The sequence below is a fragment of the Canis lupus genome, chromosome 7 (genome assembly GCF_011100685.1).
Source record: "Canis lupus familiaris isolate Mischka breed German Shepherd chromosome 7, alternate assembly UU_Cfam_GSD_1.0, whole genome shotgun sequence".
NCBI classification, from domain to species: domain Eukaryota; kingdom Metazoa; phylum Chordata; class Mammalia; order Carnivora; family Canidae; genus Canis; species Canis lupus.
Window position 1 is genome coordinate 40,738,736 of NC_049228.1, and position 27,041 is coordinate 40,765,776.

The following is a 27,041-nucleotide window of genomic DNA, read 5'->3' on the forward strand; positions in this document are numbered from 1 at the left end:
GTTTCCAGCCCGAAGCCAGTCAGCACAGAAGTCATGCTGCCCAGTGTGTGTCTTCGGAATCAGGGCCCTGAGTTCTCGGCACACCAGAGACCACACTCCGGGCCAGTCGCGTGGTTCCGGAAGCGTCTGAGTGTGGGAGAAGCAAGCTCCACTGTGAGCTGGCCTGGAGATGCAGGCCTATGTGCGACATAGCCAGTGCAGGGGAGGCTGTGGTCGGCAGACAGCTGCTGTGGACCTCACAGGCTGCACACATGCAACCACAGGCCTTGTATCCTCAGCCTGGGGGTATGAGAGAGACTGAGCTGGATCAGGCCTGGCCTCCCTCTCCCTCTATGTGGCTTCTCAAGGTCTGGGAGGAACTTGGGTCTAGAAAGAGCAGTGGTCTAGGAGGCCTGAGATGTGAGCCTGGCTGTGCCCCATGCTGGGGCAGTTCAAACTGTGGGCTCTTCAGATAACGTCAATGGTCTTGACTTCTTCATCTGTAAAACAGGTAGTATTTCAGAGCACCGCCGCCCCTCACAGTAAACAGGCTTGTTAACCAGAGGGACCAAGACACATGGAGGCCAGGTGACATTAGCCCTCATACTGCACAGGACATAGGAAGAGACAGGATTAGTATCTGGAGTCATCAGAGTCCCTGTGCTGGGCCAGCATGGAAGGTCGCTGGCTGGCCCTTGGGGTCCAAAGCCAGCGGGTCCTCGGAGCTCCTTCCTGGGCCTCCCACCCGAGCCCAAGCTGTGGTTTCCACAAGCAAATAGTCCTTATCCAGGAGGGCTTGCCCAGGGTTGTGGGGACGGGGAAGTGGGCAGAGCCACTTGCTCCCATCCCCCTGAAGTGACCAGGGGCTGAGATGCCCAGATCTGGACTCCACCCCAGGAGTTCCTTCCCACAAGGCTCAGGCATGTCCTGGGAAGGGATCTCCCATCAGTGGGTGGGAGCAGGCAGGACAGTGCTGAGGGCTCTCTGGTCGAGGGGCACGGAGAGGATGAGGAGAACCGAGAATGGATGTGGGGACTTGCAGGAGGCCACACTGTGGGACAGGACAGGGGCTATGAGGCTGGATTTTTCAGATTCCTCGTTAGGAGTCCAGACCCTGGTTCAGGATCTGTTGTGTTTGCACACAAACCCTCAGGGCTCAGGGCTCACACCCATACAATGGATTGAAGAGCCAATAAGCTGACACCAAATGTGCATGGCTCCCAGCCAGGCCTGGGGATCCTGTCTTAGGAAGTGAGGGTCTGAGCAGCCAAGGGGAGCCTCCATGGGTGGGTTAGTGATGGAGCTGCTCCCCTGGGGTCCACGTGAGGGCAAGGTCCTCACAAATTGTGGAAAACCCTTCTTCGAAGAATAGGCTGGGCCCGATACTCAGTAGGCGGCTGGGGCCTGAGGCTGCTGAACAGTGGCCAGAGGAGCCCATCCCTCTGCACCCCTGCCTGGGTCGGAGCGGGGGCCCATGTCGGGAAGAGAGGGAGGTGCTGGCTGGGGTGCTGCTCCTGGGGAGCTATGCCCTGTGTATGGGGGCAGGGAGGGCCCTAGGTGCAGACAGAGCCCTTGGGTGCCAGCAGGAGGGACAGCAGGTCCAGAGCCTGAGTGGGAACACGAAGACACAGGTCAGGGGCCCTAGGGGTGCAGACTGGGGAGGTGAGACCACCAGGCTGCTTGTGAGCACAGAGTTGGGGCCTCCCCTGCACTGGGGCTCCTAGACGGGGCTGTTCCTACATTTGCTCTGCAATGATCTCCTGAGCCCACTGCAGGAGCTGAGATAACAGGAGAGACCTGAATGGGCTAATCTACTGGACAGTGAGGTCCCAGGGCTAACAGTTAGCCCCGCCCTAGGGGTACAGAGTAGCTGAAGGACTCTTCTGAGACCAGCTTTTCAACTACTCTTGCATTTGAGTGCTGATGATTCCTCTACAACCTCATAGACCCTGGTGGAGTCAGCGGGAGGCAGACTGCCATGGGCTCCTGCTCAGGGGACCCCCACCTGGGCGGGGCCTCCTGGCTCCTGGGACTCACCAGCCTCCTCCTCAGTGAGTGGCCCGGGCTCCCGGGGAGGGAGGACCCCCGGGAGGGCAGGGAGGCAGGAGCTGCGGGGCTGTCTGGTGTCTCTGGGGAGGAGCAGAGGAAGCAGCCCTGTGATATGGAGCACACGCGGTGCGTCTGGTTTCCAGCCCCGGGGGCAGCGGAATGAACACAGGAGCTTCTGGCGGAGGCCAGGCTGGGAGCCCTGACCCTGGCTGCCTGGCTGCAGGATGGAACCCCCAGCAGGGGTGAGGCCAGGAGAGCCCATAGCCCCCTGGGGAGTGGGATGGAGGAGATCAAGCAGGGGCTGCGGGGACCCAGAGTAGGGACAGGCACCCCCTGGCCTGCGATGCTCAGGGGACCGGGCAGCCCCTGCAGCTGCTGTGCCCGGGCGGGGCCAACCCAGAGCCCAGGGCTGAGCTGGAGAAGAAAGCAGGTGTCCTCTGGCTCCTGGGGCGACATGAGGCCTGACTATGGTGACATTCTCTTGGAAAAGGAAGGAAAGGCGGCCTCCAGAATTCAAGGGGTCTGTGCCCCTGCTGCATGTGAGACTGTGCCTGGAACAGGAGACTGAGGACAGGGGCTCCCGGTGGGGGTGCCCTGGGGGGTCAGGAGGGAAGCAGAGGGGGCCCTGAACTGGTCTGACGGAACACTAGTGCTAACCAGAGTGGGATTTTCCAGTTCTTACGTCATCAGACCACCTGCTTCTATGCAACAAAGGAAATAAGAACAAACGACAAAAAACTAAGATCTGGAGAATTGTGAATTCTCAGACAGTTTGGATGATTTTATTGCCTGTAATGTTTGTTTGAGTGTACGAGCCCCTCTGTGAGCTGCTCAGGTTCTTGGGAAATTCTGGAATCACGGGGCATCTGTAAACAGGGTGTTTACTCATTACAAACTTAGCTTTGCAGGACATTGAGATTCTTTACGGAAATAACTTTCTGTCAGTAACATGTGGGCTTTCTCTCTTTTCTGTTTTATTTAACTGGAGACATATGAGAAATGATATTAAATTCTGTTTTAATTCCTCTGGGTTGTAAATTTGGTAAAGAGACAAAGAAAGAAAGAAAGAAAGAAAGAAAGAAAGAAAGAAAGAAAGAAAGAAAGAAAGAAAGAAAGAGAGAGAGAGAGAAAGAAAGAAAGAGAGAGAAAGAGAAGGGAAGAAAGAAGGAAGGAGGATGGAAGCAAGGAAGAAGGGAAGAAAATGGACACATTTTTATTTTGAGGCTGAAAATTAAATTCCGTCTTACTGAAATGAACTCTGCCCCGCGAGCGCACAGCCACCCGCCCCCGGCCTCTGTCCTCTCTGGGATCAGCACCTGTTGCAGGTCTGAGAGCTCTGGAGCCTCCTCCCGTCCTGAGTGGGCTTCCAGCATCCTCAAGCTGAGGCTCCCCGGCCAGGTTCTGGGCAGCCCCTCCCCTGAGCCTGAGGGCTGACCTCCTCTCTCCCGGGTTCCCCCCTTTCTAGCAGGTGCCAGATAACCCGAAACTCCCCAACGCGCTTACCCTGAGAAAGTCCCCCAGGTATTGGAGGCTCTTCTCCCAGGACAATAGCTGGGGCATGAAACCCAGAACTGCTCAGACCTGCTGACCAGACAGCAGTGCTGGGAGGGAGGAGCTCCAGGGCAGGGCAGGGGAGGGGGAGGGTGCAGGGCAAGACAGGAGGAAACATGGGTGTGGGGACAGGGAATCCAGCTCCAGGTCTGGCTCTGCCCTGTGTGACCTGCACAGGTTCACCCCGAGGGAGCCTCTCCTCTGAGAAAGGTCCCCTGGAAGCCCCTCCAGCTGTGATGTCCTGGGACTAGGGGTCTTCCCCTGGTCGGGACTGTCCTGGGGGTTCCCCGAGCCTCTGCTCCCTGTTGTCCTCCTGTCCTGTCCTAGTCCCAGGCCTGACAGGGGCTGACACCCAGGGAACCTTTTTGGGACCCTTAGAACCCAGAGCCCAGGCCTCTTTGGGTCACATCCTCAGCCCTCCAAGGAGAGAGGGGTGATGTCTCCAAGGCTCCCTGACGATCCCCTGGCCCTCTGCTGTCCCTGCCTCTGCTCCTGAGTGGGCTGTGCCGACACCTTGAAGGAGCCAGACTGCTCCCAGTGTGGGGACCTAGGGGTGCTCTCACACCTGGTGACAGGGACGTGACAGGGGCCATCGAAGCCAGCAGCTGTGTATACAGATACAACTTTACTCTCAGTCAGGAAGGCCCTGGCCTGACTGTGACTCCCCGACGCCTCCTGTGGGATTGTTCCATGGATGTCTAGACCCGAGGGCCCATCCCTGATCTCAGGAGGACCCCACACAGGGGCCACTAGGGGGACACCTCGACTCCAGTCTGGGACCTGGGAAGTCCAGGCAGATCCATGGTTGCTTGGTCGAGAGTCACCATCATGGTCACGAAAACAGCCCACAGGGGTGGGAAAGCTTCCTCCCCTGAAATCCTAGCACTCCTCCTGTGAGGGCAGCACTGCGATGATGTCCTCGTCCCAGAGGGAAGGCTAAGGGTAGGGAGGTCACAGGACCGTGCACGTCCACAGGCTCAAGGGAACAGAGGACATGGTCTCCCTCCTCCTGGATCCTCCCGTCCAGGCTGCTGACCGCCCTGCTGCACTAGACCTCCCGGTCAGAGACCCAGACACACTCCCCGTGAGTCAGGTTCACACACCAACAGTGATATGGAGAAGGTTCTAGAAGGAAACAAGAGGGAATTAGGAACACCCATGTGATGGGGGGTGATCTTTTTATACAAGATTAAACCAGGAAACTTAAAATGGTTCATACGTTTAGCTTCAAGGGACACTTGCAGGCCCAATAGTTCAGAGAGAAAGTTGAAAAGCAAACTGGAAAATTTTTCTATACCTTGTGATGGGAAACAGGCTAATCTTCTTAAAATAAGTCTTAGTCATAGAAACTATTAGGAAAAATCCAAGCAGAGGCCAAGGATATGAGCGGAAAGCTGACAGGTGCCAGAAAAGATCAGCAGTCGGAGGGCATGGTGACCAGGCTCAGGTTCAGGAGAAATGCTCGGTACAATATCAGGTGCTAGACTTTTCTCTCATCCATTTGGCAAAGGGTGAGAAGTTAGATCCCGGGTGTTGGGGTGGAGGGAGCTAAGGATTATGGGGAGGAGTGCAGCTGGGGCCACTCTCAGGTGCCTGGAGCAGGAGCCCTCAGGGGCTGAGATGCTGGGACCGGGGATCCCGGGCTCGGGGAACCTCTGGTCTCAGGCCCAGCCCGCGGCAGGTGGACCAGCTGCCTGTACAATCCGCAGCAGCCGGGCCCTGGGACAGTGACGACGACCACCAGGAAACACTCACTGCGGGTGCTTTGGACCTGTGGTCCCAGGGAACCCAAGCAGGAGCCTCATGGACCCACAGCTCTGTCCCCGAGGTTCCCTGGTGGGTCCTCAAGACTGAGACAGTTGAGGACGTCGCCCAAGGTGCTCAGCCAGTAAGGGGCGGGCCTGCACTGGAGCCCAGGCCTGTCTCACCCCTGAGCTTGCGCCTGCAGGTCCTGCTGCCCAAGAGCCCAGGCTGGATCCCCAGACATTGCGCCGGGTCCACGTGGGGTGGGGGCCGCGCTGCCCAGGCTCTTGCCTCAGTTTCCTGGGGCTGCCGAAACAAGAACCTGTGGATTAGGCGGCTTAAAGGCCAGACTCCTCCTGTCTCCCGGTTCTGGAGGCTGAGAGTCCAGATCAAGGTTTGGCCAACTCAGGTTCAGGTGAGACGGATGGAGCGCCGTGCTCTGGGGACCCATGGCTTGGGGTCCTGACCTGCTAAGAAGGACCTGGTAGCAGTATCACCTTCCTGTTCCAGTGGCCGTGTGTGGCCCTGTCGGAGTTCCTCCTGCACCCCAGGGCATGGCCTCTACAGGACTGCATGTCAGCACCAGACCTCTTCCTGCACAGGGTGTCAGAGGGCAGTGAGTGTGGATGGAGAGAACACATGGGGAGCCCCAGGAGGCTGAGGCGGAATCACCTGTCAGCGTCAGGGCTGGCCTGAGCCAGGAACAGAGCAGACACCTGTCCTGGGACCTAAGGCCTGGTGCATAAGGGGTGCTGGGCCCCAAGTGGGATCCCCAGGCCTGGAGGGAAGCCACAGGGACTGGGTCAAGGCCAGGAAGGGAATCCTCAGCCCCGTGAGCGACTCCTTACTACAGAAATGCTCTTGGTAGGGACTGAAAATAGGCCAGACCTATTGTCAGAGTCCCCTGCACTTCTTCTTTCTGCCTTTGGGGATCAGGACCCTGCAGGTGAGCGAGGTCACATGACCTGGTCAAGGGGACGCTGCCCTGGGACAGGCGTGATTCCAGCATCGCTTCACACTCATGCACTCTCCTGCCTTCCAGGAGTCACGGAGCACATGGGAGGGATTTAATGGCAAGATGGGTTCTGGGCTTTTCTCCTTCATTCCTCCTGGAAACCACCCTCACTTCCTGTGCCCTCTGCCCTAGGCGTCTGCAGCACTGGCACCCAGCGTTCTGAAGCCCATGGTTCTGGAGTTGAGGATTCTGGAAACCCCGTTTCTCTGAAGGGGATGCAAGGAGCTTCTGTGTTGTTTCAAGTGCTCAGAAACCCAGACTTGCCTGCAGGAGTTGAGCTGGAGAAGATGACCTGGGGGATCTCCTCCGGGGCAAACTACACAACCCTGCTGCAGGTCTCCCCTGGGGCACGCGATCCAGAATGGGTCAACTTCCAGGACAAGTTCCAGAAGAGGGTCCGTGTGCTCAACATTACGACCCTGAGGATGAACAACCTGACCCCGGAGGACACTGGGCTGTACCGGGCTCGGGACTTCTACTCCAGAGGAAGACAATACGACCAGGATTTCCACCTGACTGTGTATGGTGTGTAGGCCCCTCCCCCAGCCCCAGAGCTCACCTCCTTCCTCTGTCCCTGGAGGGTCCCCGTGCCCCGCTCACAGGGCTCCCCCCAGACCCCAGCCTTCAGACTCTCTCTTCTCCCCTGGAATCAGATGCAGGGTGTTCGCCACAAATGCAGGCAGAGCTGAGAGTCACCCCAGGGATGGAATCACTTTGGTGCTTCAGGAGGGGAACCCCTGTGGGGGGAAGTGGGGATTTTGCCTTAACACTACAGTCCCCACAGGACTCAGGGTTCTCAGGCTGTCCCTTAGCTGTCTGTGCCGCTGGGACAGGTGAGGACACCTCAGGGGCTCACCACACCCCACCTGAGGGTCCTACTGTGAGGTCGGGCAGGAGTCAGACCCCAGAGGCTATGCCCTGAGGTCCGGGTATGGGCAGGGCTGTGCTCCTCTCTAGAGGCTCCGGAAGAATCCATTTCTCTTACTGACCCCCTTCTGGTGATACCTGCACCCCCTGAGTCGTGGCCCCTTTCTCCACCTGCACAGCCAGCACTGCTGGGATGAGTCCTGCTGCAGAGGGAGCATTGCAGCCTCAGGCAGAGATTTGCAAGCCCTATTAAGAGTCCGTCCCTTATCCTCTGGCTGAACCAAAAGTTCAGTGTATGTTACCACCATACTCGGGGAGGCCATTCCTAGGGACCACACTGTGTCCCCACCATGGTCTCTCCCTCTGGGAGCCTAGGCTGATCTCTGGGCTCCCAGATATGGCCAATGGCCTTCTGCACCATGGGCTGTGGGGTCCCGGGAAACACCCAAGTGGGAGAAGCAGGGGAGCGTCTAGACCAGGACAAACCCTTCTATTCAAAATCTCCTTCTAGGGAATCCCTGGGTGGTTCAGCGGTTTGGCGCCTGCCTTTGGCCCAGGGCACGATCCTGGAGTCCTGGGATCGAGTCCCGCAACAGGCTCCCGGCATGGAGCCTGCTTCTCCCTCTGCCTGTGTCTCTGCCTGTGTCTCTGCGCCTCTCTCTCTCTCTCTCTCTCTCTCTCTCTCTCTGTGTCTATCATAAATAAATAAATCCTTTAAAAAAAATCTCCTTCTAGAGGACACACCACTTTCTTAGAATTAATGGGGATGGGTAGGTGGGCCCACCAATTATTTACTCGTGGGAGATATTTAAGACTTGATCAATCAGTAAAATAACAAAAGGTTGAACTCACTAGCTCTAACCTTATGGCATCTGTTGTATATTTGGGTCACTACTGGGTCATCTGTAAAATACATTCACCATCCTGAGGGGGAGGAAGCCAGAGCTTCAGGGAGTTTCCACAGGACAAAGCCTGAGCTGCGATGTACTCTAACCACCTGCCACTCTGTCCTCTTGTCCCTCCTGCCCCAGAGCCCCTGCCCCTTCCCCAGATCCGGACCACGAATCTGTCCACCACCCCAGGCTGGTGCAACGTCACCGTGCAGTGTGACGCCCCAGGAACCAGGGAGGACCTGACCATGTCCTGGAGGAGCAGGGGACTCCCCAGGGAGCTGGAACAGGGAGGGGCCCCAGGACCAGCCCCCAACCCCTGGACCCTGGCTCTGAGCCTGCCCCTGACCCAGCCCAGCGCCAGCCTCACCTGTGTGCTCAGCAACCAGGTGGACCAGAAAACTGCCTCCTTGGACCTTGGGGACATCTGTGGCCACGGTGAGTGCATCCTGCAGAGGGGAGGGGCTCCCGGGGCTCAGGCAGCCCTGGGTGAGGGTTTTCGGGTCTGTCCCCTTGTTTATGGCACCACCTGCCACCTGGTCACCCCATCCAGAGTCTGGCAGGCACATCCACTTGCTTCTGCCCTTGCATGTTGCTCCCGGGCTCCTCTACCCCCACCCTCACCCCTGCTGGTCCAGGCAGCACCCAGCAGGGACCTCTGCCCACCCTCATCCATCATTCCCTGTGTCCAGGGTGGTTTTCATGAGGGGAGTCGAGGCATGTCAGGGGTCTGTGCCACCAGCAGGGGTGTGAATCAGCGACTCCCTCAGGATTCAGGGCCGGGGGCTCCTCTGCTCGATCCTGGGCTCACGGACAACATCACCCACCTGCTGGCCTGCGTCCCAGATGTCACCTGCTGTCCTCAGCCCCCAGCCTCTGGTCAGGCTCCTCCCTCTGCCCTCAGCCCTTCCAGGTCAGGATCCTCACTCCCCCTACTCCCATCCAGGGACCCCTTGGCTCCAGCTGGCTCTGGGCCCTGACACCCGAGTATTCCCCGAGGCCGCCGCTGGGGGCAGGTCGAGCATGAAGAGAGTTTGACCCTGGGGTCTGGGCCTCAGGGGCTCAGGCCCCGCAGGAGCTGCTGCCGTCCTGCCCTCACACCTGCGTCCTCTCAGGAGCCGCCAGGGGCCCCCACACTGAGAGTGAGGCTCTGCGCCAGGATGAGCCTCCTCTGCAGCCCCAAGCCCTGGACGGCAGCGGCCACGTCTGCTTCTCCTTGAATTCCTGTCCCTGCTCGGCCCCGGGCTGTTTGCTCACAGTCTGTGTTTCCCTGAGTGAATGAGAGACCCGGTGTCCCATGTGCCCCCTCGGCCCTCCCCCCTCCTCCACCAGCAGCTGGAGCCCTGCTGCCTCAGTCTCCCCGATCCCAGGGGAAGTAATCGCTCAGGGACACACTGGACCCTATGGAAAGAGGCCCCTGCCTCCCTCTCACCCTCCTACCTGGCTCCTCCCTGCTTGGTCCCCCTCCCACCTGCCCCAGTGGGTGCTGGAGATCCAGGGCAGGCAAGGTGCCCCCCTCCCTGTTCATGGCCCTCCTTCCTGGACGGTGGCACCTACCCTGCCTATCTGCTCCCTGCACTCCTCCCTCAGGATGAGGTTTCCCATCACCTCCTCCATGAGGCCCTCCCTGACCACCTGAGTACAGGCTGGGAGCTCCTGTGCCCTGGGATGGCTCTGGCTGGCTCCCTCTGGCACCTTCTCACCCTCCTCCCACTGAGGTGTCCTCAGAGGTGGGCACCGTGTCCTGTTCCTCTCAGCCCCCGGGCCTCAAGCAGGAGCTCGGGAAGTGTTGAGTGAAAGCACCTGCCTTGCTGCTCCCTCCTCAGCTTCTGAGCAGGTGCCTTCAGACGTGTCCACGTACGTGCTGGGCAATGGGTATCTGTCCTCTCTGTCCTTAACTTTCTCCATCTCTCTGTGCGGGGGAAGCAGATCCACAGGAACAGGCTGATGCCTCCCAACTACCCACCATCCTGCGGGTTGTTGTGGTCCTGCTGCTGATCCTGGGAGCTGGACTGTTCCTCTGGAGGACACGAGTGAAGAAGAGCCTGGAGCCTGGGAGAGGCAGGTTGCACTTCTCCTCCCCGGGCCCACACACCTCCCTCCCCTGGACCCTGGGCTCCCTTCCTCCTGCCTTTACTGCTCAGGGGATGTCCCTGCAGGAGGCTGGTGGGGGAGGCCATAACCTTGGGGTCATGGAGGGGAGGGGATAGGGTTCCAGGGCTCAGACTTCAGTTCCCTGTGTTTATGACCCAGGTGCAGGGTCCCAGGAGGAGCACAGGGACCCAATGGGTGGCATCCACTATGCAGAGCTGAGCCAGCAGGGTACTGGAGACAGCAGGGACCAGGTGAGGCTGGGAGAGGGGGCAGCCTGAGTCCTCCCACATCCCTGTGTGCCTGGGTATATGCTTGTCAATCCCCATCATCCACAGGGTCTGACCTCGACGCCCCTGGAACTCTTTCCAGACAGCACAGTATTAGTTACAAAATACACCTCAGGGCCCATGCAGTGCTGAGTGATTAGGGGAGGTCATGTCAGCAGCACTGGGTCTGGCGGGGGGTCCCTCTGAGCCTCTCTGTCCCTCTGCTGTTACAGGACCCTTTGTCTGCATTCCAGGGTAGGGGTGCAGCTCGTCTAGAAGGGGAGACGCCCCTCACTACTGTCTACAGTGAGGTCCGCAGGCCAGGCAGGGCCATGATGAGGATTTAATTGGAAGAAGCAGGAGAATCCGGCCCCCCGGGGACACCTGTCTTGGGACCATGATGCCTGCAGCCTTGGTCTCACCTCTTCCTCCTCTGACTCCTCTGCTGAGGGACTGGCTGGTCCAAACATCAGCTAGTGTCTATGCTAAGTGGTTCTGCACACGTTCACCATGAGACACACACAGTGGTAGAGCAAGAGGGAAACTGAGTCAATGTATTGGTACCAACATGTTCCAGGTCGGCTCAGCCTCAGCCCGGACACCCCTGGATGGACTCTGCTCTCCTCCTCATCTATAGGACAGCAAACTACCTTCAGACCCTCGCCCCCTGGACGCACCACTGTGACTCACAGCCTCCCACCGGGACAGTCTGAAGAGCAGCCCGCGGTCAGGCTGGGCCGAGAGCTATTCAGGGACGCGATGCCTCCGTGGCGGTCAGCGCCGGCTGCGTGCTGCTCTGTGGCCCGCACTGCTCTGACCTCGTGCAGGCTGGGACCTCCCGGGCCTCGTGCACACGCCGTGACGTGGGGGTCTTGTGCGCAGGGTCGGGTCAGTAGAAGGAGGCCTTGGGGGCTGACTCTGGAGGCCGCGCAGCTGGGAGCGCTGGGCCGGGACCCAGCCCGGGGATCGGGGCTCCAGGCGCGGCTCCCCAGCCCTCGGCTGTCTGTCCCGAGTCCTGGCAAAGCTCCCTTCTGTCCTGTCCTGCTGCAAATGGCAGAGCCTCCTACTGTTCAGGAAGAAATGGAAGTTTCTGGGTCCTACCAGTTAGCTTTTAACAGGCTGTGTTGATTGACACCTGCCTCCCTCCTTCTCCTGCCTCCGGGAAGGATGTCCTGGGGTCTCAGTAGGACTTTCCCCTGCACTCTAGAGACCTTCCCTGGGGACGAGCCACCCGTGCGCTCTTCCTCAGAGCAGAGTAACTTTTTGGTTTTTTTTAATGCCGTTTGCAATAGTAAAACAGCCAGAGGCGAAAGAGGAAAACGGATGACAGACAGGGACACACGTGTGCCCTGGAGCCGGGGCCCAGCCACAGCCTGGCTCTTCACTTGCCCCACACCCAGAGGCAGGGGACGGAGGCTTGAGGACACGAGAGGAGCCGAGTCCCCGGGAAGGCCAGAGCCGTGGTCCCCGAGAGCTGCGGCCCTGACCGTCCACCTTAGAGGCTGCAGGAAGGGAACCTCAATGCTCCACGATGCAGACAAACCCAGGGGATGAGACCTGAGGCTCCATAAATCTCTCAGTGGATCAGTCCTTCCACTGCGCCTCCATCCAGGTGCAGTGGGGGGACCCAGGAGCCTCGGGCACCTCCACTCCCTCTGCCACGTGGCTCCCTTCTGAACCTCCACGTTCGAGGGCATCAGTGGGACGGACCGACGCTGGGTCCTGGTCGACTCTCCTCCCGCAGAGACTCTCTGAGCCTGTAAAGTTCCTGCTTCCTGACTTGGTTTGCGAAAGCGAACGGATGGAGCGTGTGTGAGGATGCATCTGTCCTCTGCTTGCTCCCCCTTCTCAGCTGCCGCCCCCCGGTGCTGCTCAGCAATGCTGCTCGCGCTCAGGGCGGCCCTAGTCCCAGGGCTGTTTCTCCCTCAGAGCCTGCGGCAGCCTGAGGGCGGAGGGCGGCCCGGAGCCCCGAGCTGGGGGCGGCACAGGCGTGCCTGGGCCCGCTGGCCCTGGGCTCGATGGCCTTTCTGTCCTTCAACACTGACCACGAGACTCTTTCCGGAACACGACTTGGTGTCAAGCAGAATATGGCAGTGCTGGCTTCATCATGGACTCATTTTGTAAAGATTTTATTTATTTGAGGGAGAGAGAGAACAAGCATGTGGGGGTGAGGAAGAGGGAGAAGCCGACTTCCCCTGAGGGGAGAGCCCAACACAGGGGGCTGCATCCCAGGACCCTGGGATCACGACCTGAGCTGTAAGCAGATGCTTAACCGACTGAGCCACCCAAGCGCCCCCACGATGACTCACTTTTATTAAAAATCAAAGTTGACTGAATTGAGGTACTGTGGTTTATTTCAAAGGATAAATTCTAGGACTTTCAGTTGGCTCAGTTTGTAGAGCACCTCACCCTTGATCTCAGGGTTGGGGTTCAAGTCCATGTTTGGTCTGGAGGCTATCATAATTATTTAAGCAATTAAAGGATTAGGCGCCCAGTGGTTCATTAGGTTAAGCAACTGACATCGTCTCCTGTCATCATCTCAGGAATCTGGAATTGAGCCCCGCACTGGGCTCCCCACTCAGGGAGAGTCTGCTTGTCCCTTCCCTCCCCCCTCCCCCTATTGTGCTCTCTCTCCCACTCTCTATAATAAATAAATAAATATTTTTAAAAATATGAAAAGATGCTTTTTAAAACAATCGAACTTTATGACATTACATCATTGTATTAAAGTGTAGGTCTTGAGGTCTGTGAGGAAGCTGCCCTGGACATATGTGTGCTCCTGTCCTCCAGGCAGGACCCAGGATTGCTGGCAGAAGCCTCCAGAATGCAAGCTCTCCCCCAGCCTTTCATGGGATTGGACTGGGTCCTCCTCCTGTATGTTTCGTGTGTCCAGACGTTCACGTGGAGCATGAACACCAGGAGCCTGGATCCCACAAGGACTGTGGCCCCACCTTCCCTCTAGTGGCTGTTCTCAGTTTTCCTGAGAGCTGGAACTCATCCCTGTTCAGAGTAAAGAGTCTCTTCTGTAGTCTGTGTGTCCTCGCCTCATAAATTACTTCATATGAGAGAGACAGACAGACACAGACAGACCCACAGGTGCAACTGTCACCTGCCTGCTGGGGGAGCTCCTGCCTGTGCCTTCACTACCTTGTTGGTCTCTGGAAATTCCCTCAGTCCCATCTTGTCCTGCCCCCCGGCCACCTGCCTCTTCTTTGATCATGCAGTTCCCTGCTCAGCACCCAACATCGCTGTGGGGGACCCTACTGTCTCCTGCATCAGGGGGTTTTGTCTGGAGGATGAAACCCTGCCTCGGTGGCACCTGGGCAAGTGCAGGTTCTGTCTCTGCATCTTTCATCCCTCAGCCCCGAAATCGTAAGTGCCCGAAAAATGAAATTAAAACTGAGGAAATAACCACAAATACAAAAGAGCAGTAACAACAATGATTTTGCTATACTTTTTACAATGTGTCCTGCAACCTTGCTATCATCACTCATCACATCTAGGACTCCTTCTCACACTCTTCTTCCTCCTTTTTCTTTTCCTCCTGGTCCTTCTCCTCCTTCTTCTTCTTCCTCCCTCTTTTTGTCAGTTTCTCATGGATTTTCTAAGTAGAAAACCATGTCACCTGAGCATAAAGATAGATTTAATTAATCCTCCAAATCTGTATGCTTCTAACTGAATTGCCTAGTCTTCCATATTAGCTGAGATTTCCAGTCCAACCCTGAAAAGGATGGTGATAGGGGTCATCGGGCTTCATTTCTCTTCTTTGAAGGAGAGGTTTCCATATCTCACCACTAAGTATGCTGTCCGCAGTGGTATTTCTGGGGATGATCTTTATCAAGGAGATAAAGTTGATAAACAATTCCTAGTTTAACTTGAGTTTATTATCACGAGTTGGTGTTTGGGCTCAGTCACTTTTGGAGTCAAGGAAACCAATGAAGAGATGAATTTTGTAGAGAACACCAATTAGGCAACTAATACTCATCTACACGGGTGGGCTGGTCCTCCTGGCGTCCTAGAGCACAGAGTAGAGACCACACTCTATCCTACCCACACAAATACCATGTATACCATCCAAGCAACCAAGAACAATTTAAACCAACTAGTTTACAGCCAATGGATTCGTATCTCTTTTCTACACATATGGGAGGCAGAGCAGACCCAGTGTAGTCCACGTCTCATAGTCCGGGCAAAGGAATGGCTCCCAAAAGGACAAGCCACAGAGTTTCAGGAGGAAACCACTAGGCTTCGAATATGGTGCTGCCACCTCCTGGTTCCATGGCTCTGGGGTGTTTAGCAACAAATGCTCCAGCTTCTTCATGGGTAGAATGGAGACACGTGGAAGTGATAGGAAGGGGGACTCCACAAATACTTTGGAGTCAACAGGACACACAGACGGGCAGATGTGGGGTACTCAAGGAGGAAAGGTCTGATGTGGCCCCTCAGGATCGGAGCCTAAACATAGTTTATGCTATGAGGGCATTCTGGGGATCCATAGGAGTCTCCCGAAGCCCTGGGGGTCACTGGCCCCATATTGGCCCCGTGACTCCCCAGCAAGTTCTGAGCAGTTCCACATCCCCACTGTGCTGACAGCTCGAGCTCAGGGCCATCCAGCCCTGTGTCCAGGGGACACACAGGGATGGGTGGGGACAATGACATTCAGCCTCTGGTCCTCGAGCATCTGGTCCTAGAGCCCACGCTCCCTGGCAGCAGACTGTGGCACCTGCTCCTCCAGGGGAGTTTCCAGCCCGAAGCCAGTCAGCACAGAAGTCATGCTGCCCAGTGTGTGTCTTCGGAATCAGGGCCCTGAGTTCTCGGCACACCAGAGACCACACTCCGGGCCAGTCGCGTGGTTCCGGAAGCGTCTGAGTGTGGGAGAAGCAAGCTCCACTGTGAGCTGGCCTGGAGATGCAGGCCTATGTGCGACATAGCCAGTGCAGGGGAGGCTGTGGTCGGCAGACAGCTGCTGTGGACCTCACAGGCTGCACACATGCAACCACAGGCCTTGTATCCTCAGCCTGGGGGTGTGAGAGAGACTGAGCTGGGTCAGGCCTGGCCTCCCTCCCACTCTATGTGGCTTCTCAAGGTCTGGGAGGAACTTGGGTCTAGAAAGAGCAGTGGTCTAGGAGGCCTGAGATGTGAGCCTGGCTGTGCCCCATGCTGGGGCAGTTCAAACTGTGGGCTCTTCAGATAACGTCAATGGTCTTGACTTCTTCATCTGTAAAACAGGTAGTATTTCAGAGCACCGCCGCCCCTCACAGTAAACAGGCTTGTTAACCAGAGGGACCAAGACACATGGAGGCCAGGTGACATTAGCCCTCATACTGCACAGGACATAGGAAGAGACAGGATTAGTATCTGGAGTCATCAGAGTCCCTGTGCTGGGCCAGCATGGAAGGTCGCTGGCTGGCCCTTGGGGTCCAAAGCCAGCGGGTCCTCGGAGCTCCCTCCTGGGCCCCCCACCCGAGCCCAAGCTGTGGTTTCCACAAGCAAATAGTCCTTATCCAGGAGGGCTTGCCCAGGGTTGTGGGGACGGGGAAGTGGGCAGAGCCACTTGCTCCCATCCCCCTGAAGTGACCAGGGGCTGAGATGCCCAGATCTGGACTCCACCCCAGGAGTTCCTTCCCACAAGGCTCAGGCATGTCCTGGGAAGGGATCTCCCATCAGTGGGTGGGAGCAGGCAGGACAGTGCTGAGGGCTCTCTGGTCGAGGGGCACGGAGAGGATGAGGAGAACCGAGAATGGATGTGGGGACTTGCAGGAGGCCACACTGTGGGACAGGACAGGGGCTATGAGGCTGGATTTTTCAGATTCCTCGTTAGGAGTCCAGACCCTGGTTCAGGATCTGTTGTGTTTGCACACAAACCCTCAGGGCTCAGGGCTCACACCCATACAATGGATTGAAGAGCCAATAAGCTGACACCAAATGTGCATGGCTCCCAGCCAGGCCTGGGGATCCTGTCTTAGGATGTGAGGGTCTGAGCAGCCAAGGGGAGCCTCCATGGGTGGGTTAGTGATGGAGCTGCTCCCCTGGGGTCCACGTGAGGGCAAGGTCCTCACAAATTGTGGAAAACCCTTCTTCGAAGAATAGGCTGGGCCCGATACTCAGTAGGCGGCTGGGGCCTGAGGCTGCTGAACAGTGGCCAGAGGAGCCCATCCCTCTGCACCCCTGCCTGGGTCGGAGCGGGGGCCCATGTCGGGAAGAGAGGGAGGTGCTGGCTGGGGTGCTGCTCCTGGGGAGCTATGCCCTGTGTATGGGGGCAGGGAGGGCCCTAGGTGCAGACAGAGCCCTTGGGTGCCAGCAGGAGGGACAGCAGGTCCAGAGCCTGAGTGGGAACACGAAGACACAGGTCAGGGGCCCTAGGGGTGCAGACTGGGGAGGTGAGACCACCAGGCTGCTTGTGAGCACAGAGTTGGGGCCTCCCCTGCACTGGGGCTCCTAGACGGGGCTGTTCCTACATTTGCTCTGCAATGATCTCCTGAGCCCACTGCAGGAGCTGAGATAACAGGAGAGACCTGAATGGGCTAATCTACTGGACAGTGAGGTCCCAGGGCTAACAGTTAGCCCCGCCCTAGGGGTACAGAGTAGCTGAAGGACTCTTCTGAGACCAGCTTTTCAACTACTCTTGCATTTGAGTGCTGATGATTCCTCTGCAACCTCATAGACCCTGGTGGAGTCAGCGGGAGGCAGACTGCCATGGGCTCCTGCTCAGGGGACCCCCACCTGGGCGGGGCCTCCTGGCTCCTGGGACTCACCAGCCTCCTCCTCAGTGAGTGGCCCGGGCTCCCGGGGAGGGAGGACCCCCGGGAGGGCAGGGAGGCAGGAGCTGCGGGGCTGTCTGGTGTCTCTGGGGAGGAGCAGAGGAAGCAGCCCTGTGATATGGAGCACACGCGGTGCGTCTGGTTTCCAGCCCCGGGGGCAGCGGAATGAACACAGGAGCTTCTGGCGGAGGCCAGGCTGGGAGCCCTGACCCTGGCTGCCTGGCTGCAGGATGGAACCCCCAGCAGGGGTGAGGCCAGGAGAGCCCATAGCCCCCTGGGGAGTGGGATGGAGGAGATCAAGCAGGGGCTGCGGGGACCCAGAGTAGGGACAGGCACCCCCTGGCCTGCGATGCTCAGGGGACCAGGCAGCCCCTGCAGCTGCTGTGCCCGGACAGGGCCAACCCAGAGCCCAGGGCTGAGCTGGAGAAGAAAGCAGGTGTCCTCTGGCTCCTGGGGCGACATGAGGCCTGACTATGGTGACATTCTGTTGGAAAAGGAAGGAAAGGCGGCCTCCAGAATTCAAGGGGTCTGTGCCCCTGCTGCATGTGAGACTGTGCCTGGAACAGGAGACTGAGGACAGGGGCTCCCGGTGGGGGTGCCCTGGGGGGTCAGGAGGGAAGCAGAGGGGGCCCTGAACTGGTCTGACGGAACACTAGTGCTAACCAGAGTGGGATTTTCCAGTTCTTACGTCATCAGACCACCTGCTTCTATGCAACAAAGGAAATAAGAACAAACGACAAAAAACTAAGATCTGGAGAATTGTGAATTCTCAGACAGTTTGGATGATTTTATTGCCTGTAATGTTTGTTTGAGTGTACGAGCCCCTCTGTGAGCTGCTCAGGTTCTTGGGAAATTCTGGAATCACGGGGCATCTGTAAACAGGGTGTTTACTCATTACAAACTTAGCTTTGCAGGACATTGAGATTCTTTACGGAAATAACTTTCTGTCAGTAACGTGGGCTTTCTCTCTTTTCTGTTTTATTTAACTGGAGACATATGAGAAATGATATTAAATTCTGTTTTAATTCCTCTGGGTTGTAAATTTGGTAAAGAGACAAAGAAAGAAAGAAAGAAAGAAAGAAAGAGAGAGAGAGAGAGAGAGAAAGAAAGAAAGAGAGAGAAAGAGAAGGGAAGAAAGAAGGAAGGAGGATGGAAGCAAGGAAGAAGGGAAGAAAATGGACACATTTTTATTTTGAGGCTGAAAATTAAATTCCGTCTTACTGAAATGAACTCTGCCCCGCGAGCGCACAGCCACCCGCCCCCGGCCTCTGTCCTCTCTGGGATCAGCACCTGTTGCAGGTCTGAGAGCTCTGGAGCCTCCTCCCGTCCTGAGTGGGCTTCCAGCATCCTCAAGCTGAGGCTCCCCGGCCAGGTTCTGGGCAGCCCCTCCCCTGAGCCTGAGGGCTGACCTCCTCTCTCCCGGGTTCCCCCCTTTCTAGCAGGTGCCAGATAACCCGAAACTCCCCAACGCGCTTACCCTGAGAAAGTCCCCCAGGTATTGGAGGCTCTTCTCCCAGGACAATAGCTGGGGCATGAAACCCAGAACTGCTCAGACCTGCTGACCAGACAGCAGTGCTGGGAGGGAGGAGCTCCAGGGCAGGGCAGGGGAGGGGGAGGGTGCAGGGCAAGACAGGAGGAAACATGGGTGTGGGGACAGGGAATCCAGCTCCAGGTCTGGCTCTGCCCTGTGTGACCTGCACAGGTTCACCCCGAGGGAGCCTCTCCTCTGAGAAAGGTCCCCTGGAAGCCCCTCCAGCTGTGATGTCCTGGGACTAGGGGTCTTCCCCTGGTCGGGACTGTCCTGGGGGTTCCCCGAGCCTCTGCTCCCTGTTGTCCTCCTGTCCTGTCCTAGTCCCAGGCCTGACAGGGGCTGACACCCAGGGAACCTTTTTGGGACCCTTAGAACCCAGAGCCCAGGCCTCTTTGGGTCACATCCTCAGCCCTCCAAGGAGAGAGGGGTGATGTCTCCAAGGCTCCCTGACGATCCCCTGGCCCTCTGCTGTCCCTGCCTCTGCTCCTGAGTGGGCTGTGCCGACACCTTGAAGGAGCCAGACTGCTCCCAGTGTGGGGACCTAGGGGTGCTCTCACACCTGGTGACAGGGACGTGACAGGGGCCATCGAAGCCAGCAGCTGTGTATACAGATACAACTTTACTCTCAGTCAGGAAGGCCCTGGCCTGACTGTGACTCCCCGACGCCTCCTGTGGGATTGTTCCATGGATGTCTAGACCCGAGGGCCCATCCCTGATCTCAGGAGGACCCCACACAGGGGCCACTAGGGGGACACCTCGACTCCAGTCTGGGACCTGGGAAGTCCAGGCAGATCCATGGTTGCTTGGTCGAGAGTCACCATCATGGTCACGAAAACAGCCCACAGGGGTGGGAAAGCTTCCTCCCCTGAAATCCTAGCACTCCTCCTGTGAGGGCAGCACTGCGATGATGTCCTCGTCCCAGAGGGAAGGCTAAGGGTAGGGAGGTCACAGGACCGTGCACGTCCACAGGCTCAAGGGAACAGAGGACATGGTCTCCCTCCTCCTGGATCCTCCCGTCCAGGCTGCTGACCGCCCTGCTGCACTAGACCTCCCGGTCAGAGACCCAGACACACTCCCCGTGAGTCAGGTTCACACACCAACAGTGATATGGAGAAGGTTCTAGAAGGAAACAAGAGGGAATTAGGAACACCCATGTGATGGGGGGTGATCTTTTTATACAAGATTAAACCAGGAAACTTAAAATGGTTCATACGTTTAGCTTCAAGGGACACTTGCAGGCCCAATAGTTCAGAGAGAAAGTTGAAAAGCAAACTGGAAAATTTTTCTATACCTTGTGATGGGAAACAGGCTAATCTTCTTAAAATAAGTCTTAGTCATAGAAACTATTAGGAAAAATCCAAGCAGAGGCCAAGGATATGAGCGGAAAGCTGACAGGTGCCAGAAAAGATCAGCAGTCGGAGGGCATGGTGACCAGGCTCAGGTTCAGGAGAAATGCTCGGTACAATATCAGGTGCTAGACTTTTCTCTCATCCATTTGGCAAAGGGTGAGAAGTTAGATCCCGGGTGTTGGGGTGGAGGGAGCTAAGGATTATGGGGAGGAGTGCAGCTGGGGCCACTCTCAGGTGCCTGGAGCAGGAGCCCTCAGGGGCTGAGATGCTGGGACCGGGGATCCCGGGCTCGGGGAACCTCTGGTCTCAGGCCCAGCCCGCGGCAGGTGGACCAGCTGCCTGTACAATCCGCAGCAGCCGGGCCCTGGGACAGTGACGACGACCACCAGGAAACACTCACTGCGGGTGCTTTGGACCTGTGGTCCCAGGGAACCCAAGCAGGAGCCTCATGGACCCACAGCTCTGTCCCCGAGGTTCCCTGGTGGGTCCTCAAGACTGAGACAGTTGAGGACGTCGCCCAAGGTGCTCAGCCAGTAAGGGGCGGGCCTGCACTGGAGCCCAGGCCTGTCTCACCCCTGAGCTTGCGCCTGCAGGTCCTGCTGCCCAAGAGCCCAGGCTGGATCCCCAGACATTGCGCCGGGTCCACGTGGGGTGGGGGCCGCGCTGCCCAGGCTCTTGCCTCAGTTTCCTGGGGCTGCCGAAACAAGAACCTGTGGATTAGGCGGCTTAAAGGCCAGACTCCTCCTGTCTCCCGGTTCTGGAGGCTGAGAGTCCAGATCAAGGTTTGGCCAACTCAGGTTCAGGTGAGACGGATGGAGCGCCGTGCTCTGGGGACCCATGGCTTGGGGTCCTGACCTGCTAAGAAGGACCTGGTAGCAGTATCACCTTCCTGTTCCAGTGGCCGTGTGTGGCCCTGTCGGAGTTCCTCCTGCACCCCAGGGCATGGCCTCTACAGGACTGCATGTCAGCACCAGACCTCTTCCTGCACAGGGTGTCAGAGGGCAGTGAGTGTGGATGGAGAGAACACATGGGGAGCCCCAGGAGGCTGAGGCGGAATCACCTGTCAGCGTCAGGGCTGGCCTGAGCCAGGAACAGAGCAGACACCTGTCCTGGGACCTAAGGCCTGGTGCATAAGGGGTGCTGGGCCCCAAGTGGGATCCCCAGGCCTGGAGGGAAGCCACAGGGACTGGGTCAAGGCCAGGAAGGGAATCCTCAGCCCCGTGAGCGACTCCTTACTACAGAAATGCTCTTGGTAGGGACTGAAAATAGGCCAGACCTATTGTCAGAGTCCCCTGCACTTCTTCTTTCTGCCTTTGGGGATCAGGACCCTGCAGGTGAGCGAGGTCACATGACCTGGTCAAGGGGACGCTGCCCTGGGACAGGCGTGATTCCAGCATCGCTTCACACTCATGCACTCTCCTGCCTTCCAGGAGTCACGGAGCACATGGGAGGGATTTAATGGCAAGATGGGTTCTGGGCTTTTCTCCTTCATTCCTCCTGGAAACCACCCTCACTTCCTGTGCCCTCTGCCCTAGGCGTCTGCAGCACTGGCACCCAGCGTTCTGAAGCCCATGGTTCTGGAGTTGAGGATTCTGGAAACCCCGTTTCTCTGAAGGGGATGCAAGGAGCTTCTGTGTTGTTTCAAGTGCTCAGAAACCCAGACTTGCCTGCAGGAGTTGAGCTGGAGAAGATGACCTGGGGGATCTCCTCCGGGGCAAACTACACAACCCTGCTGCAGGTCTCCCCTGGGGCACGCGATCCAGAATGGGTCAACTTCCAGGACAAGTTCCAGAAGAGGGTCCGTGTGCTCAACATTACGACCCTGAGGATGAACAACCTGACCCCGGAGGACACTGGGCTGTACCGGGCTCGGGACTTCTACTCCAGAGGAAGACAATACGACCAGGATTTCCACCTGACTGTGTATGGTGTGTAGGCCCCTCCCCCAGCCCCAGAGCTCACCTCCTTCCTCTGTCCCTGGAGGGTCCCCGTGCCCCGCTCACAGGGCTCCCCCCAGACCCCAGCCTTCAGACTCTCTCTTCTCCCCTGGAATCAGATGCAGGGTGTTCGCCACAAATGCAGGCAGAGCTGAGAGTCACCCCAGGGATGGAATCACTTTGGTGCTTCAGGAGGGGAACCCCTGTGGGGGGAAGTGGGGATTTTGCCTTAACACTACAGTCCCCACAGGACTCAGGGTTCTCAGGCTGTCCCTTAGCTGTCTGTGCCGCTGGGACAGGTGAGGACACCTCAGGGGCTCACCACACCCCACCTGAGGGTCCTACTGTGAGGTCGGGCAGGAGTCAGACCCCAGAGGCTATGCCCTGAGGTCCGGGTATGGGCAGGGCTGTGCTCCTCTCTAGAGGCTCCGGAAGAATCCATTTCTCTTACTGACCCCCTTCTGGTGACACCTGCACCCCCTGAGTCGTGGCCCCTTTCTCCACCTGCACAGCCAGCACTGCTGGGATGAGTCCTGCTGCAGAGGGAGCATTGCAGCCTCAGGCAGAGATTTGCAAGCCCTATTAAGAGTCCGTCCCTTATCCTCTGGCTGAACCAAAAGTTCAGTGTATGTTACCACCATACTCGGGGAGGCCATTCCTAGGGACCACACTGTGTCCCCACCATGGTCTCTCCCTCTGGGAGCCTAGGCTGATCTCTGGGCTCCCAGATATGGCCAATGGCCTTCTGCACCATGGGCTGTGGGGTCCCGGGAAACACCCAAGTGGGAGAAGCAGGGGAGCGTCTAGACCAGGACAAACCCTTCTATTCAAAATCTCCTTCTAGGGAATCCCTGGGTGGTTCAGCGGTTTGGCGCCTGCCTTTGGCCCAGGGCACGATCCTGGAGTCCTGGGATCGAGTCCCGCAACAGGCTCCCGGCATGGAGCCTGCTTCTCCCTCTGCCTGTGTCTCTGCCTGTGTCTCTGCGCCTCTCTCTCTCTCTCTCTCTCTCTCTCTCTCTCTGTGTCTATCATAAATAAATAAATCCTTTAAAAAAAATCTCCTTCTAGAGGACACACCACTTTCTTAGAATTAATGGGGATGGGTAGGTGGGCCCACCAATTATTTACTCGTGGGAGATATTTAAGACTTGATCAATCAGTAAAATAACAAAAGGTTGAACTCACTAGCTCTAACCTTATGGCATCTGTTGTATATTTGGGTCACTACTGGGTCATCTGTAAAATACATTCACCATCCTGAGGGGGAGGAAGCCAGAGCTTCAGGGAGTTTCCACAGGACAAAGCCTGAGCTGCGATGTACTCTAACCACCTGCCACTCTGTCCTCTTGTCCCTCCTGCCCCAGAGCCCCTGCCCCTTCCCCAGATCCGGACCACGAATCTGTCCACCACCCCAGGCTGGTGCAACGTCACCGTGCAGTGTGACGCCCCAGGAACCAGGGAGGACCTGACCATGTCCTGGAGGAGCAGGGGACTCCCCAGGGAGCTGGAACAGGGAGGGGCCCCAGGACCAGCCCCCAACCCCTGGACCCTGGCTCTGAGCCTGCCCCTGACCCAGCCCAGCGCCAGCCTCACCTGTGTGCTCAGCAACCAGGTGGACCAGAAAACTGCCTCCTTGGACCTTGGGGACATCTGTGGCCACGGTGAGTGCATCCTGCAGAGGGGAGGGGCTCCCGGGGCTCAGGCAGCCCTGGGTGAGGGTTTTCGGGTCTGTCCCCTTGTTTATGGCACCACCTGCCACCTGGTCACCCCATCCAGAGTCTGGCAGGCACATCCACTTGCTTCTGCCCTTGCATGTTGCTCCCGGGCTCCTCTACCCCCACCCTCACCCCTGCTGGTCCAGGCAGCACCCAGCAGGGACCTCTGCCCACCCTCATCCATCATTCCCTGTGTCCAGGGTGGTTTTCATGAGGGGAGTCGAGGCATGTCAGGGGTCTGTGCCACCAGCAGGGGTGTGAATCAGCGACTCCCTCAGGATTCAGGGCCGGGGGCTCCTCTGCTCGATCCTGGGCTCACGGACAACATCACCCACCTGCTGGCCTGCGTCCCAGATGTCACCTGCTGTCCTCAGCCCCCAGCCTCTGGTCAGGCTCCTCCCTCTGCCCTCAGCCCTTCCAGGTCAGGATCCTCACTCCCCCTACTCCCATCCAGGGACCCCTTGGCTCCAGCTGGCTCTGGGCCCTGACACCCGAGTATTCCCCGAGGCCGCCGCTGGGGGCAGGTCGAGCATGAAGAGAGTTTGACCCTGGGGTCTGGGCCTCAGGGGCTCAGGCCCCGCAGGAGCTGCTGCCGTCCTGCCCTCACACCTGCGTCCTCTCAGGAGCCGCCAGGGGCCCCCACACTGAGAGTGAGGCTCTGCGCCAGGATGAGCCTCCTCTGCAGCCCCAAGCCCTGGACGGCAGCGGCCACGTCTGCTTCTCCTTGAATTCCTGTCCCTGCTCGGCCCCGGGCTGTTTGCTCACAGTCTGTGTTTCCCTGAGTGAATGAGAGACCCGGTGTCCCATGTGCCCCCTCGGCCCTCCCCCCTCCTCCACCAGCAGCTGGAGCCCTGCTGCCTCAGTCTCCCCGATCCCAGGGGAAGTAATCGCTCAGGGACACACTGGACCCTATGGAAAGAGGCCCCTGCCTCCCTCTCACCCTCCTACCTGGCTCCTCCCTGCTTGGTCCCCCTCCCACCTGCCCCAGTGGGTGCTGGAGATCCAGGGCAGGCAAGGTGCCCCCCTCCCTGTTCATGGCCCTCCTTCCTGGACGGTGGCACCTACCCTGCCTATCTGCTCCCTGCACTCCTCCCTCAGGATGAGGTTTCCCATCACCTCCTCCATGAGGCCCTCCCTGACCACCTGAGTACAGGCTGGGAGCTCCTGTGCCCTGGGATGGCTCTGGCTGGCTCCCTCTGGCACCTTCTCACCCTCCTCCCACTGAGGTGTCCTCAGAGGTGGGCACCGTGTCCTGTTCCTCTCAGCCCCCGGGCCTCAAGCAGGAGCTCGGGAAGTGTTGAGTGAAAGCACCTGCCTTGCTGCTCCCTCCTCAGCTTCTGAGCAGGTGCCTTCAGACGTGTCCACGTACGTGCTGGGCAATGGGTATCTGTCCTCTCTGTCCTTAACTTTCTCCATCTCTCTGTGCGGGGGAAGCAGATCCACAGGAACAGGCTGATGCCTCCCAACTACCCACCATCCTGCGGGTTGTTGTGGTCCTGCTGCTGATCCTGGGAGCTGGACTGTTCCTCTGGAGGACACGAGTGAAGAAGAGCCTGGAGCCTGGGAGAGGCAGGTTGCACTTCTCCTCCCCGGGCCCACACACCTCCCTCCCCTGGACCCTGGGCTCCCTTCCTCCTGCCTTTACTGCTCAGGGGATGTCCCTGCAGGAGGCTGGTGGGGGAGGCCATAACCTTGGGGTCATGGAGGGGAGGGGATAGGGTTCCAGGGCTCAGACTTCAGTTCCCTGTGTTTATGACCCAGGTGCAGGGTCCCAGGAGGAGCACAGGGACCCAATGGGTGGCATCCACTATGCAGAGCTGAGCCAGCAGGGTACTGGAGACAGCAGGGACCAGGTGAGGCTGGGAGAGGGGGCAGCCTGAGTCCTCCCACATCCCTGTGTGCCTGGGTATATGCTTGTCAATCCCCATCATCCACAGGGTCTGACCTCGACGCCCCTGGAACTCTTTCCAGACAGCACAGTATTAGTTACAAAATACACCTCAGGGCCCATGCAGTGCTGAGTGATTAGGGGAGGTCATGTCAGCAGCACTGGGTCTGGCGGGGGGTCCCTCTGAGCCTCTCTGTCCCTCTGCTGTTACAGGACCCTTTGTCTGCATTCCAGGGTAGGGGTGCAGCTCGTCTAGAAGGGGAGACGCCCCTCACTACTGTCTACAGTGAGGTCCGCAGGCCAGGCAGGGCCATGATGAGGATTTAATTGGAAGAAGCAGGAGAATCCGGCCCCCCGGGGACACCTGTCTTGGGACCATGATGCCTGCAGCCTTGGTCTCACCTCTTCCTCCTCTGACTCCTCTGCTGAGGGACTGGCTGGTCCAAACATCAGCTAGTGTCTATGCTAAGTGGTTCTGCACACGTTCACCATGAGACACACACAGTGGTAGAGCAAGAGGGAAACTGAGTCAATGTATTGGTACCAACATGTTCCAGGTCGGCTCAGCCTCAGCCCGGACACCCCTGGATGGACTCTGCTCTCCTCCTCATCTATAGGACAGCAAACTACCTTCAGACCCTCGCCCCCTGGACGCACCACTGTGACTCACAGCCTCCCACCGGGACAGTCTGAAGAGCAGCCCGCGGTCAGGCTGGGCCGAGAGCTATTCAGGGACGCGATGCCTCCGTGGCGGTCAGCGCCGGCTGCGTGCTGCTCTGTGGCCCGCACTGCTCTGACCTCGTGCAGGCTGGGACCTCCCGGGCCTCGTGCACACGCCGTGACGTGGGGGTCTTGTGCGCAGGGTCGGGTCAGTAGAAGGAGGCCTTGGGGGCTGACTCTGGAGGCCGCGCAGCTGGGAGCGCTGGGCCGGGACCCAGCCCGGGGATCGGGGCTCCAGGCGCGGCTCCCCAGCCCTCGGCTGTCTGTCCCGAGTCCTGGCAAAGCTCCCTTCTGTCCTGTCCTGCTGCAAATGGCAGAGCCTCCTACTGTTCAGGAAGAAATGGAAGTTTCTGGGTCCTACCAGTTAGCTTTTAACAGGCTGTGTTGATTGACACCTGCCTCCCTCCTTCTCCTGCCTCCGGGAAGGATGTCCTGGGGTCTCAGTAGGACTTTTCCCTACACTCTAGAGACCTTCCCTGGGGACGAGCCACCCGTGCGCTCTTCCTCAGAGCAGAGTAACTTTTTGGTTTTTTTTAATGCCGTTTGCAATAGTAAAACAGCCAGAGGCGAAAGAGGAAAACGGATGACAGACAGGGACACACGTGTGCCCTGGAGCCGGGGCCCAGCCACAGCCTGGCTCTTCACTTGCCCCACACCCAGAGGCAGGGGACGGAGGCTTGAGGACA

The 27,041-nt window shown here is 58.2% G+C and overlaps 2 protein-coding genes and 2 long non-coding RNA genes across 4 annotated transcripts; all 4 read left to right on the plus strand.

The window, feature by feature from the left end:
• Window positions 1–1,891: 1,891 nt before the first annotated feature.
• On the plus strand, window positions 1,892–9,887 carry LOC119876417 (SLAM family member 9-like). The gene is made up of 5 exons (XM_038541804.1): window positions 1,892–2,030; window positions 6,470–6,862; window positions 8,236–8,583; window positions 9,210–9,298; window positions 9,813–9,887. The coding sequence occupies exons 1-5, from the start codon at window positions 1,958–1,960 to the stop codon at window positions 9,885–9,887; spliced, it is 978 nt and encodes a 325-aa protein (XP_038397732.1). The 5' UTR covers window positions 1,892–1,957.
• Window positions 9,888–10,349: 462 nt separating this feature from the next.
• On the plus strand, window positions 10,350–11,586 carry LOC119876443. Its single transcript, XR_005362343.1, has 2 exons — window positions 10,350–10,439; window positions 10,709–11,586. It is a non-coding gene; the product is annotated as an uncharacterized LOC119876443 (long non-coding RNA).
• Window positions 11,587–17,225: 5,639 nt separating this feature from the next.
• Window positions 17,226–25,048, plus strand: LOC119876418 (SLAM family member 9-like). The gene is made up of 5 exons (XM_038541805.1): window positions 17,226–17,463; window positions 21,631–22,023; window positions 23,397–23,744; window positions 24,371–24,459; window positions 24,974–25,048. The coding sequence occupies exons 2-5, from the start codon at window positions 21,714–21,716 to the stop codon at window positions 25,046–25,048; spliced, it is 822 nt and encodes a 273-aa protein (XP_038397733.1). The 5' UTR covers window positions 17,226–17,463; window positions 21,631–21,713.
• A 462-nt stretch (window positions 25,049–25,510) lies between these two features.
• On the plus strand, window positions 25,511–26,747 carry LOC119876444. The gene is made up of 2 exons (XR_005362344.1): window positions 25,511–25,600; window positions 25,870–26,747. It is a non-coding gene; the product is annotated as an uncharacterized LOC119876444 (long non-coding RNA).
• Window positions 26,748–27,041: the final 294 nt, after the last annotated feature.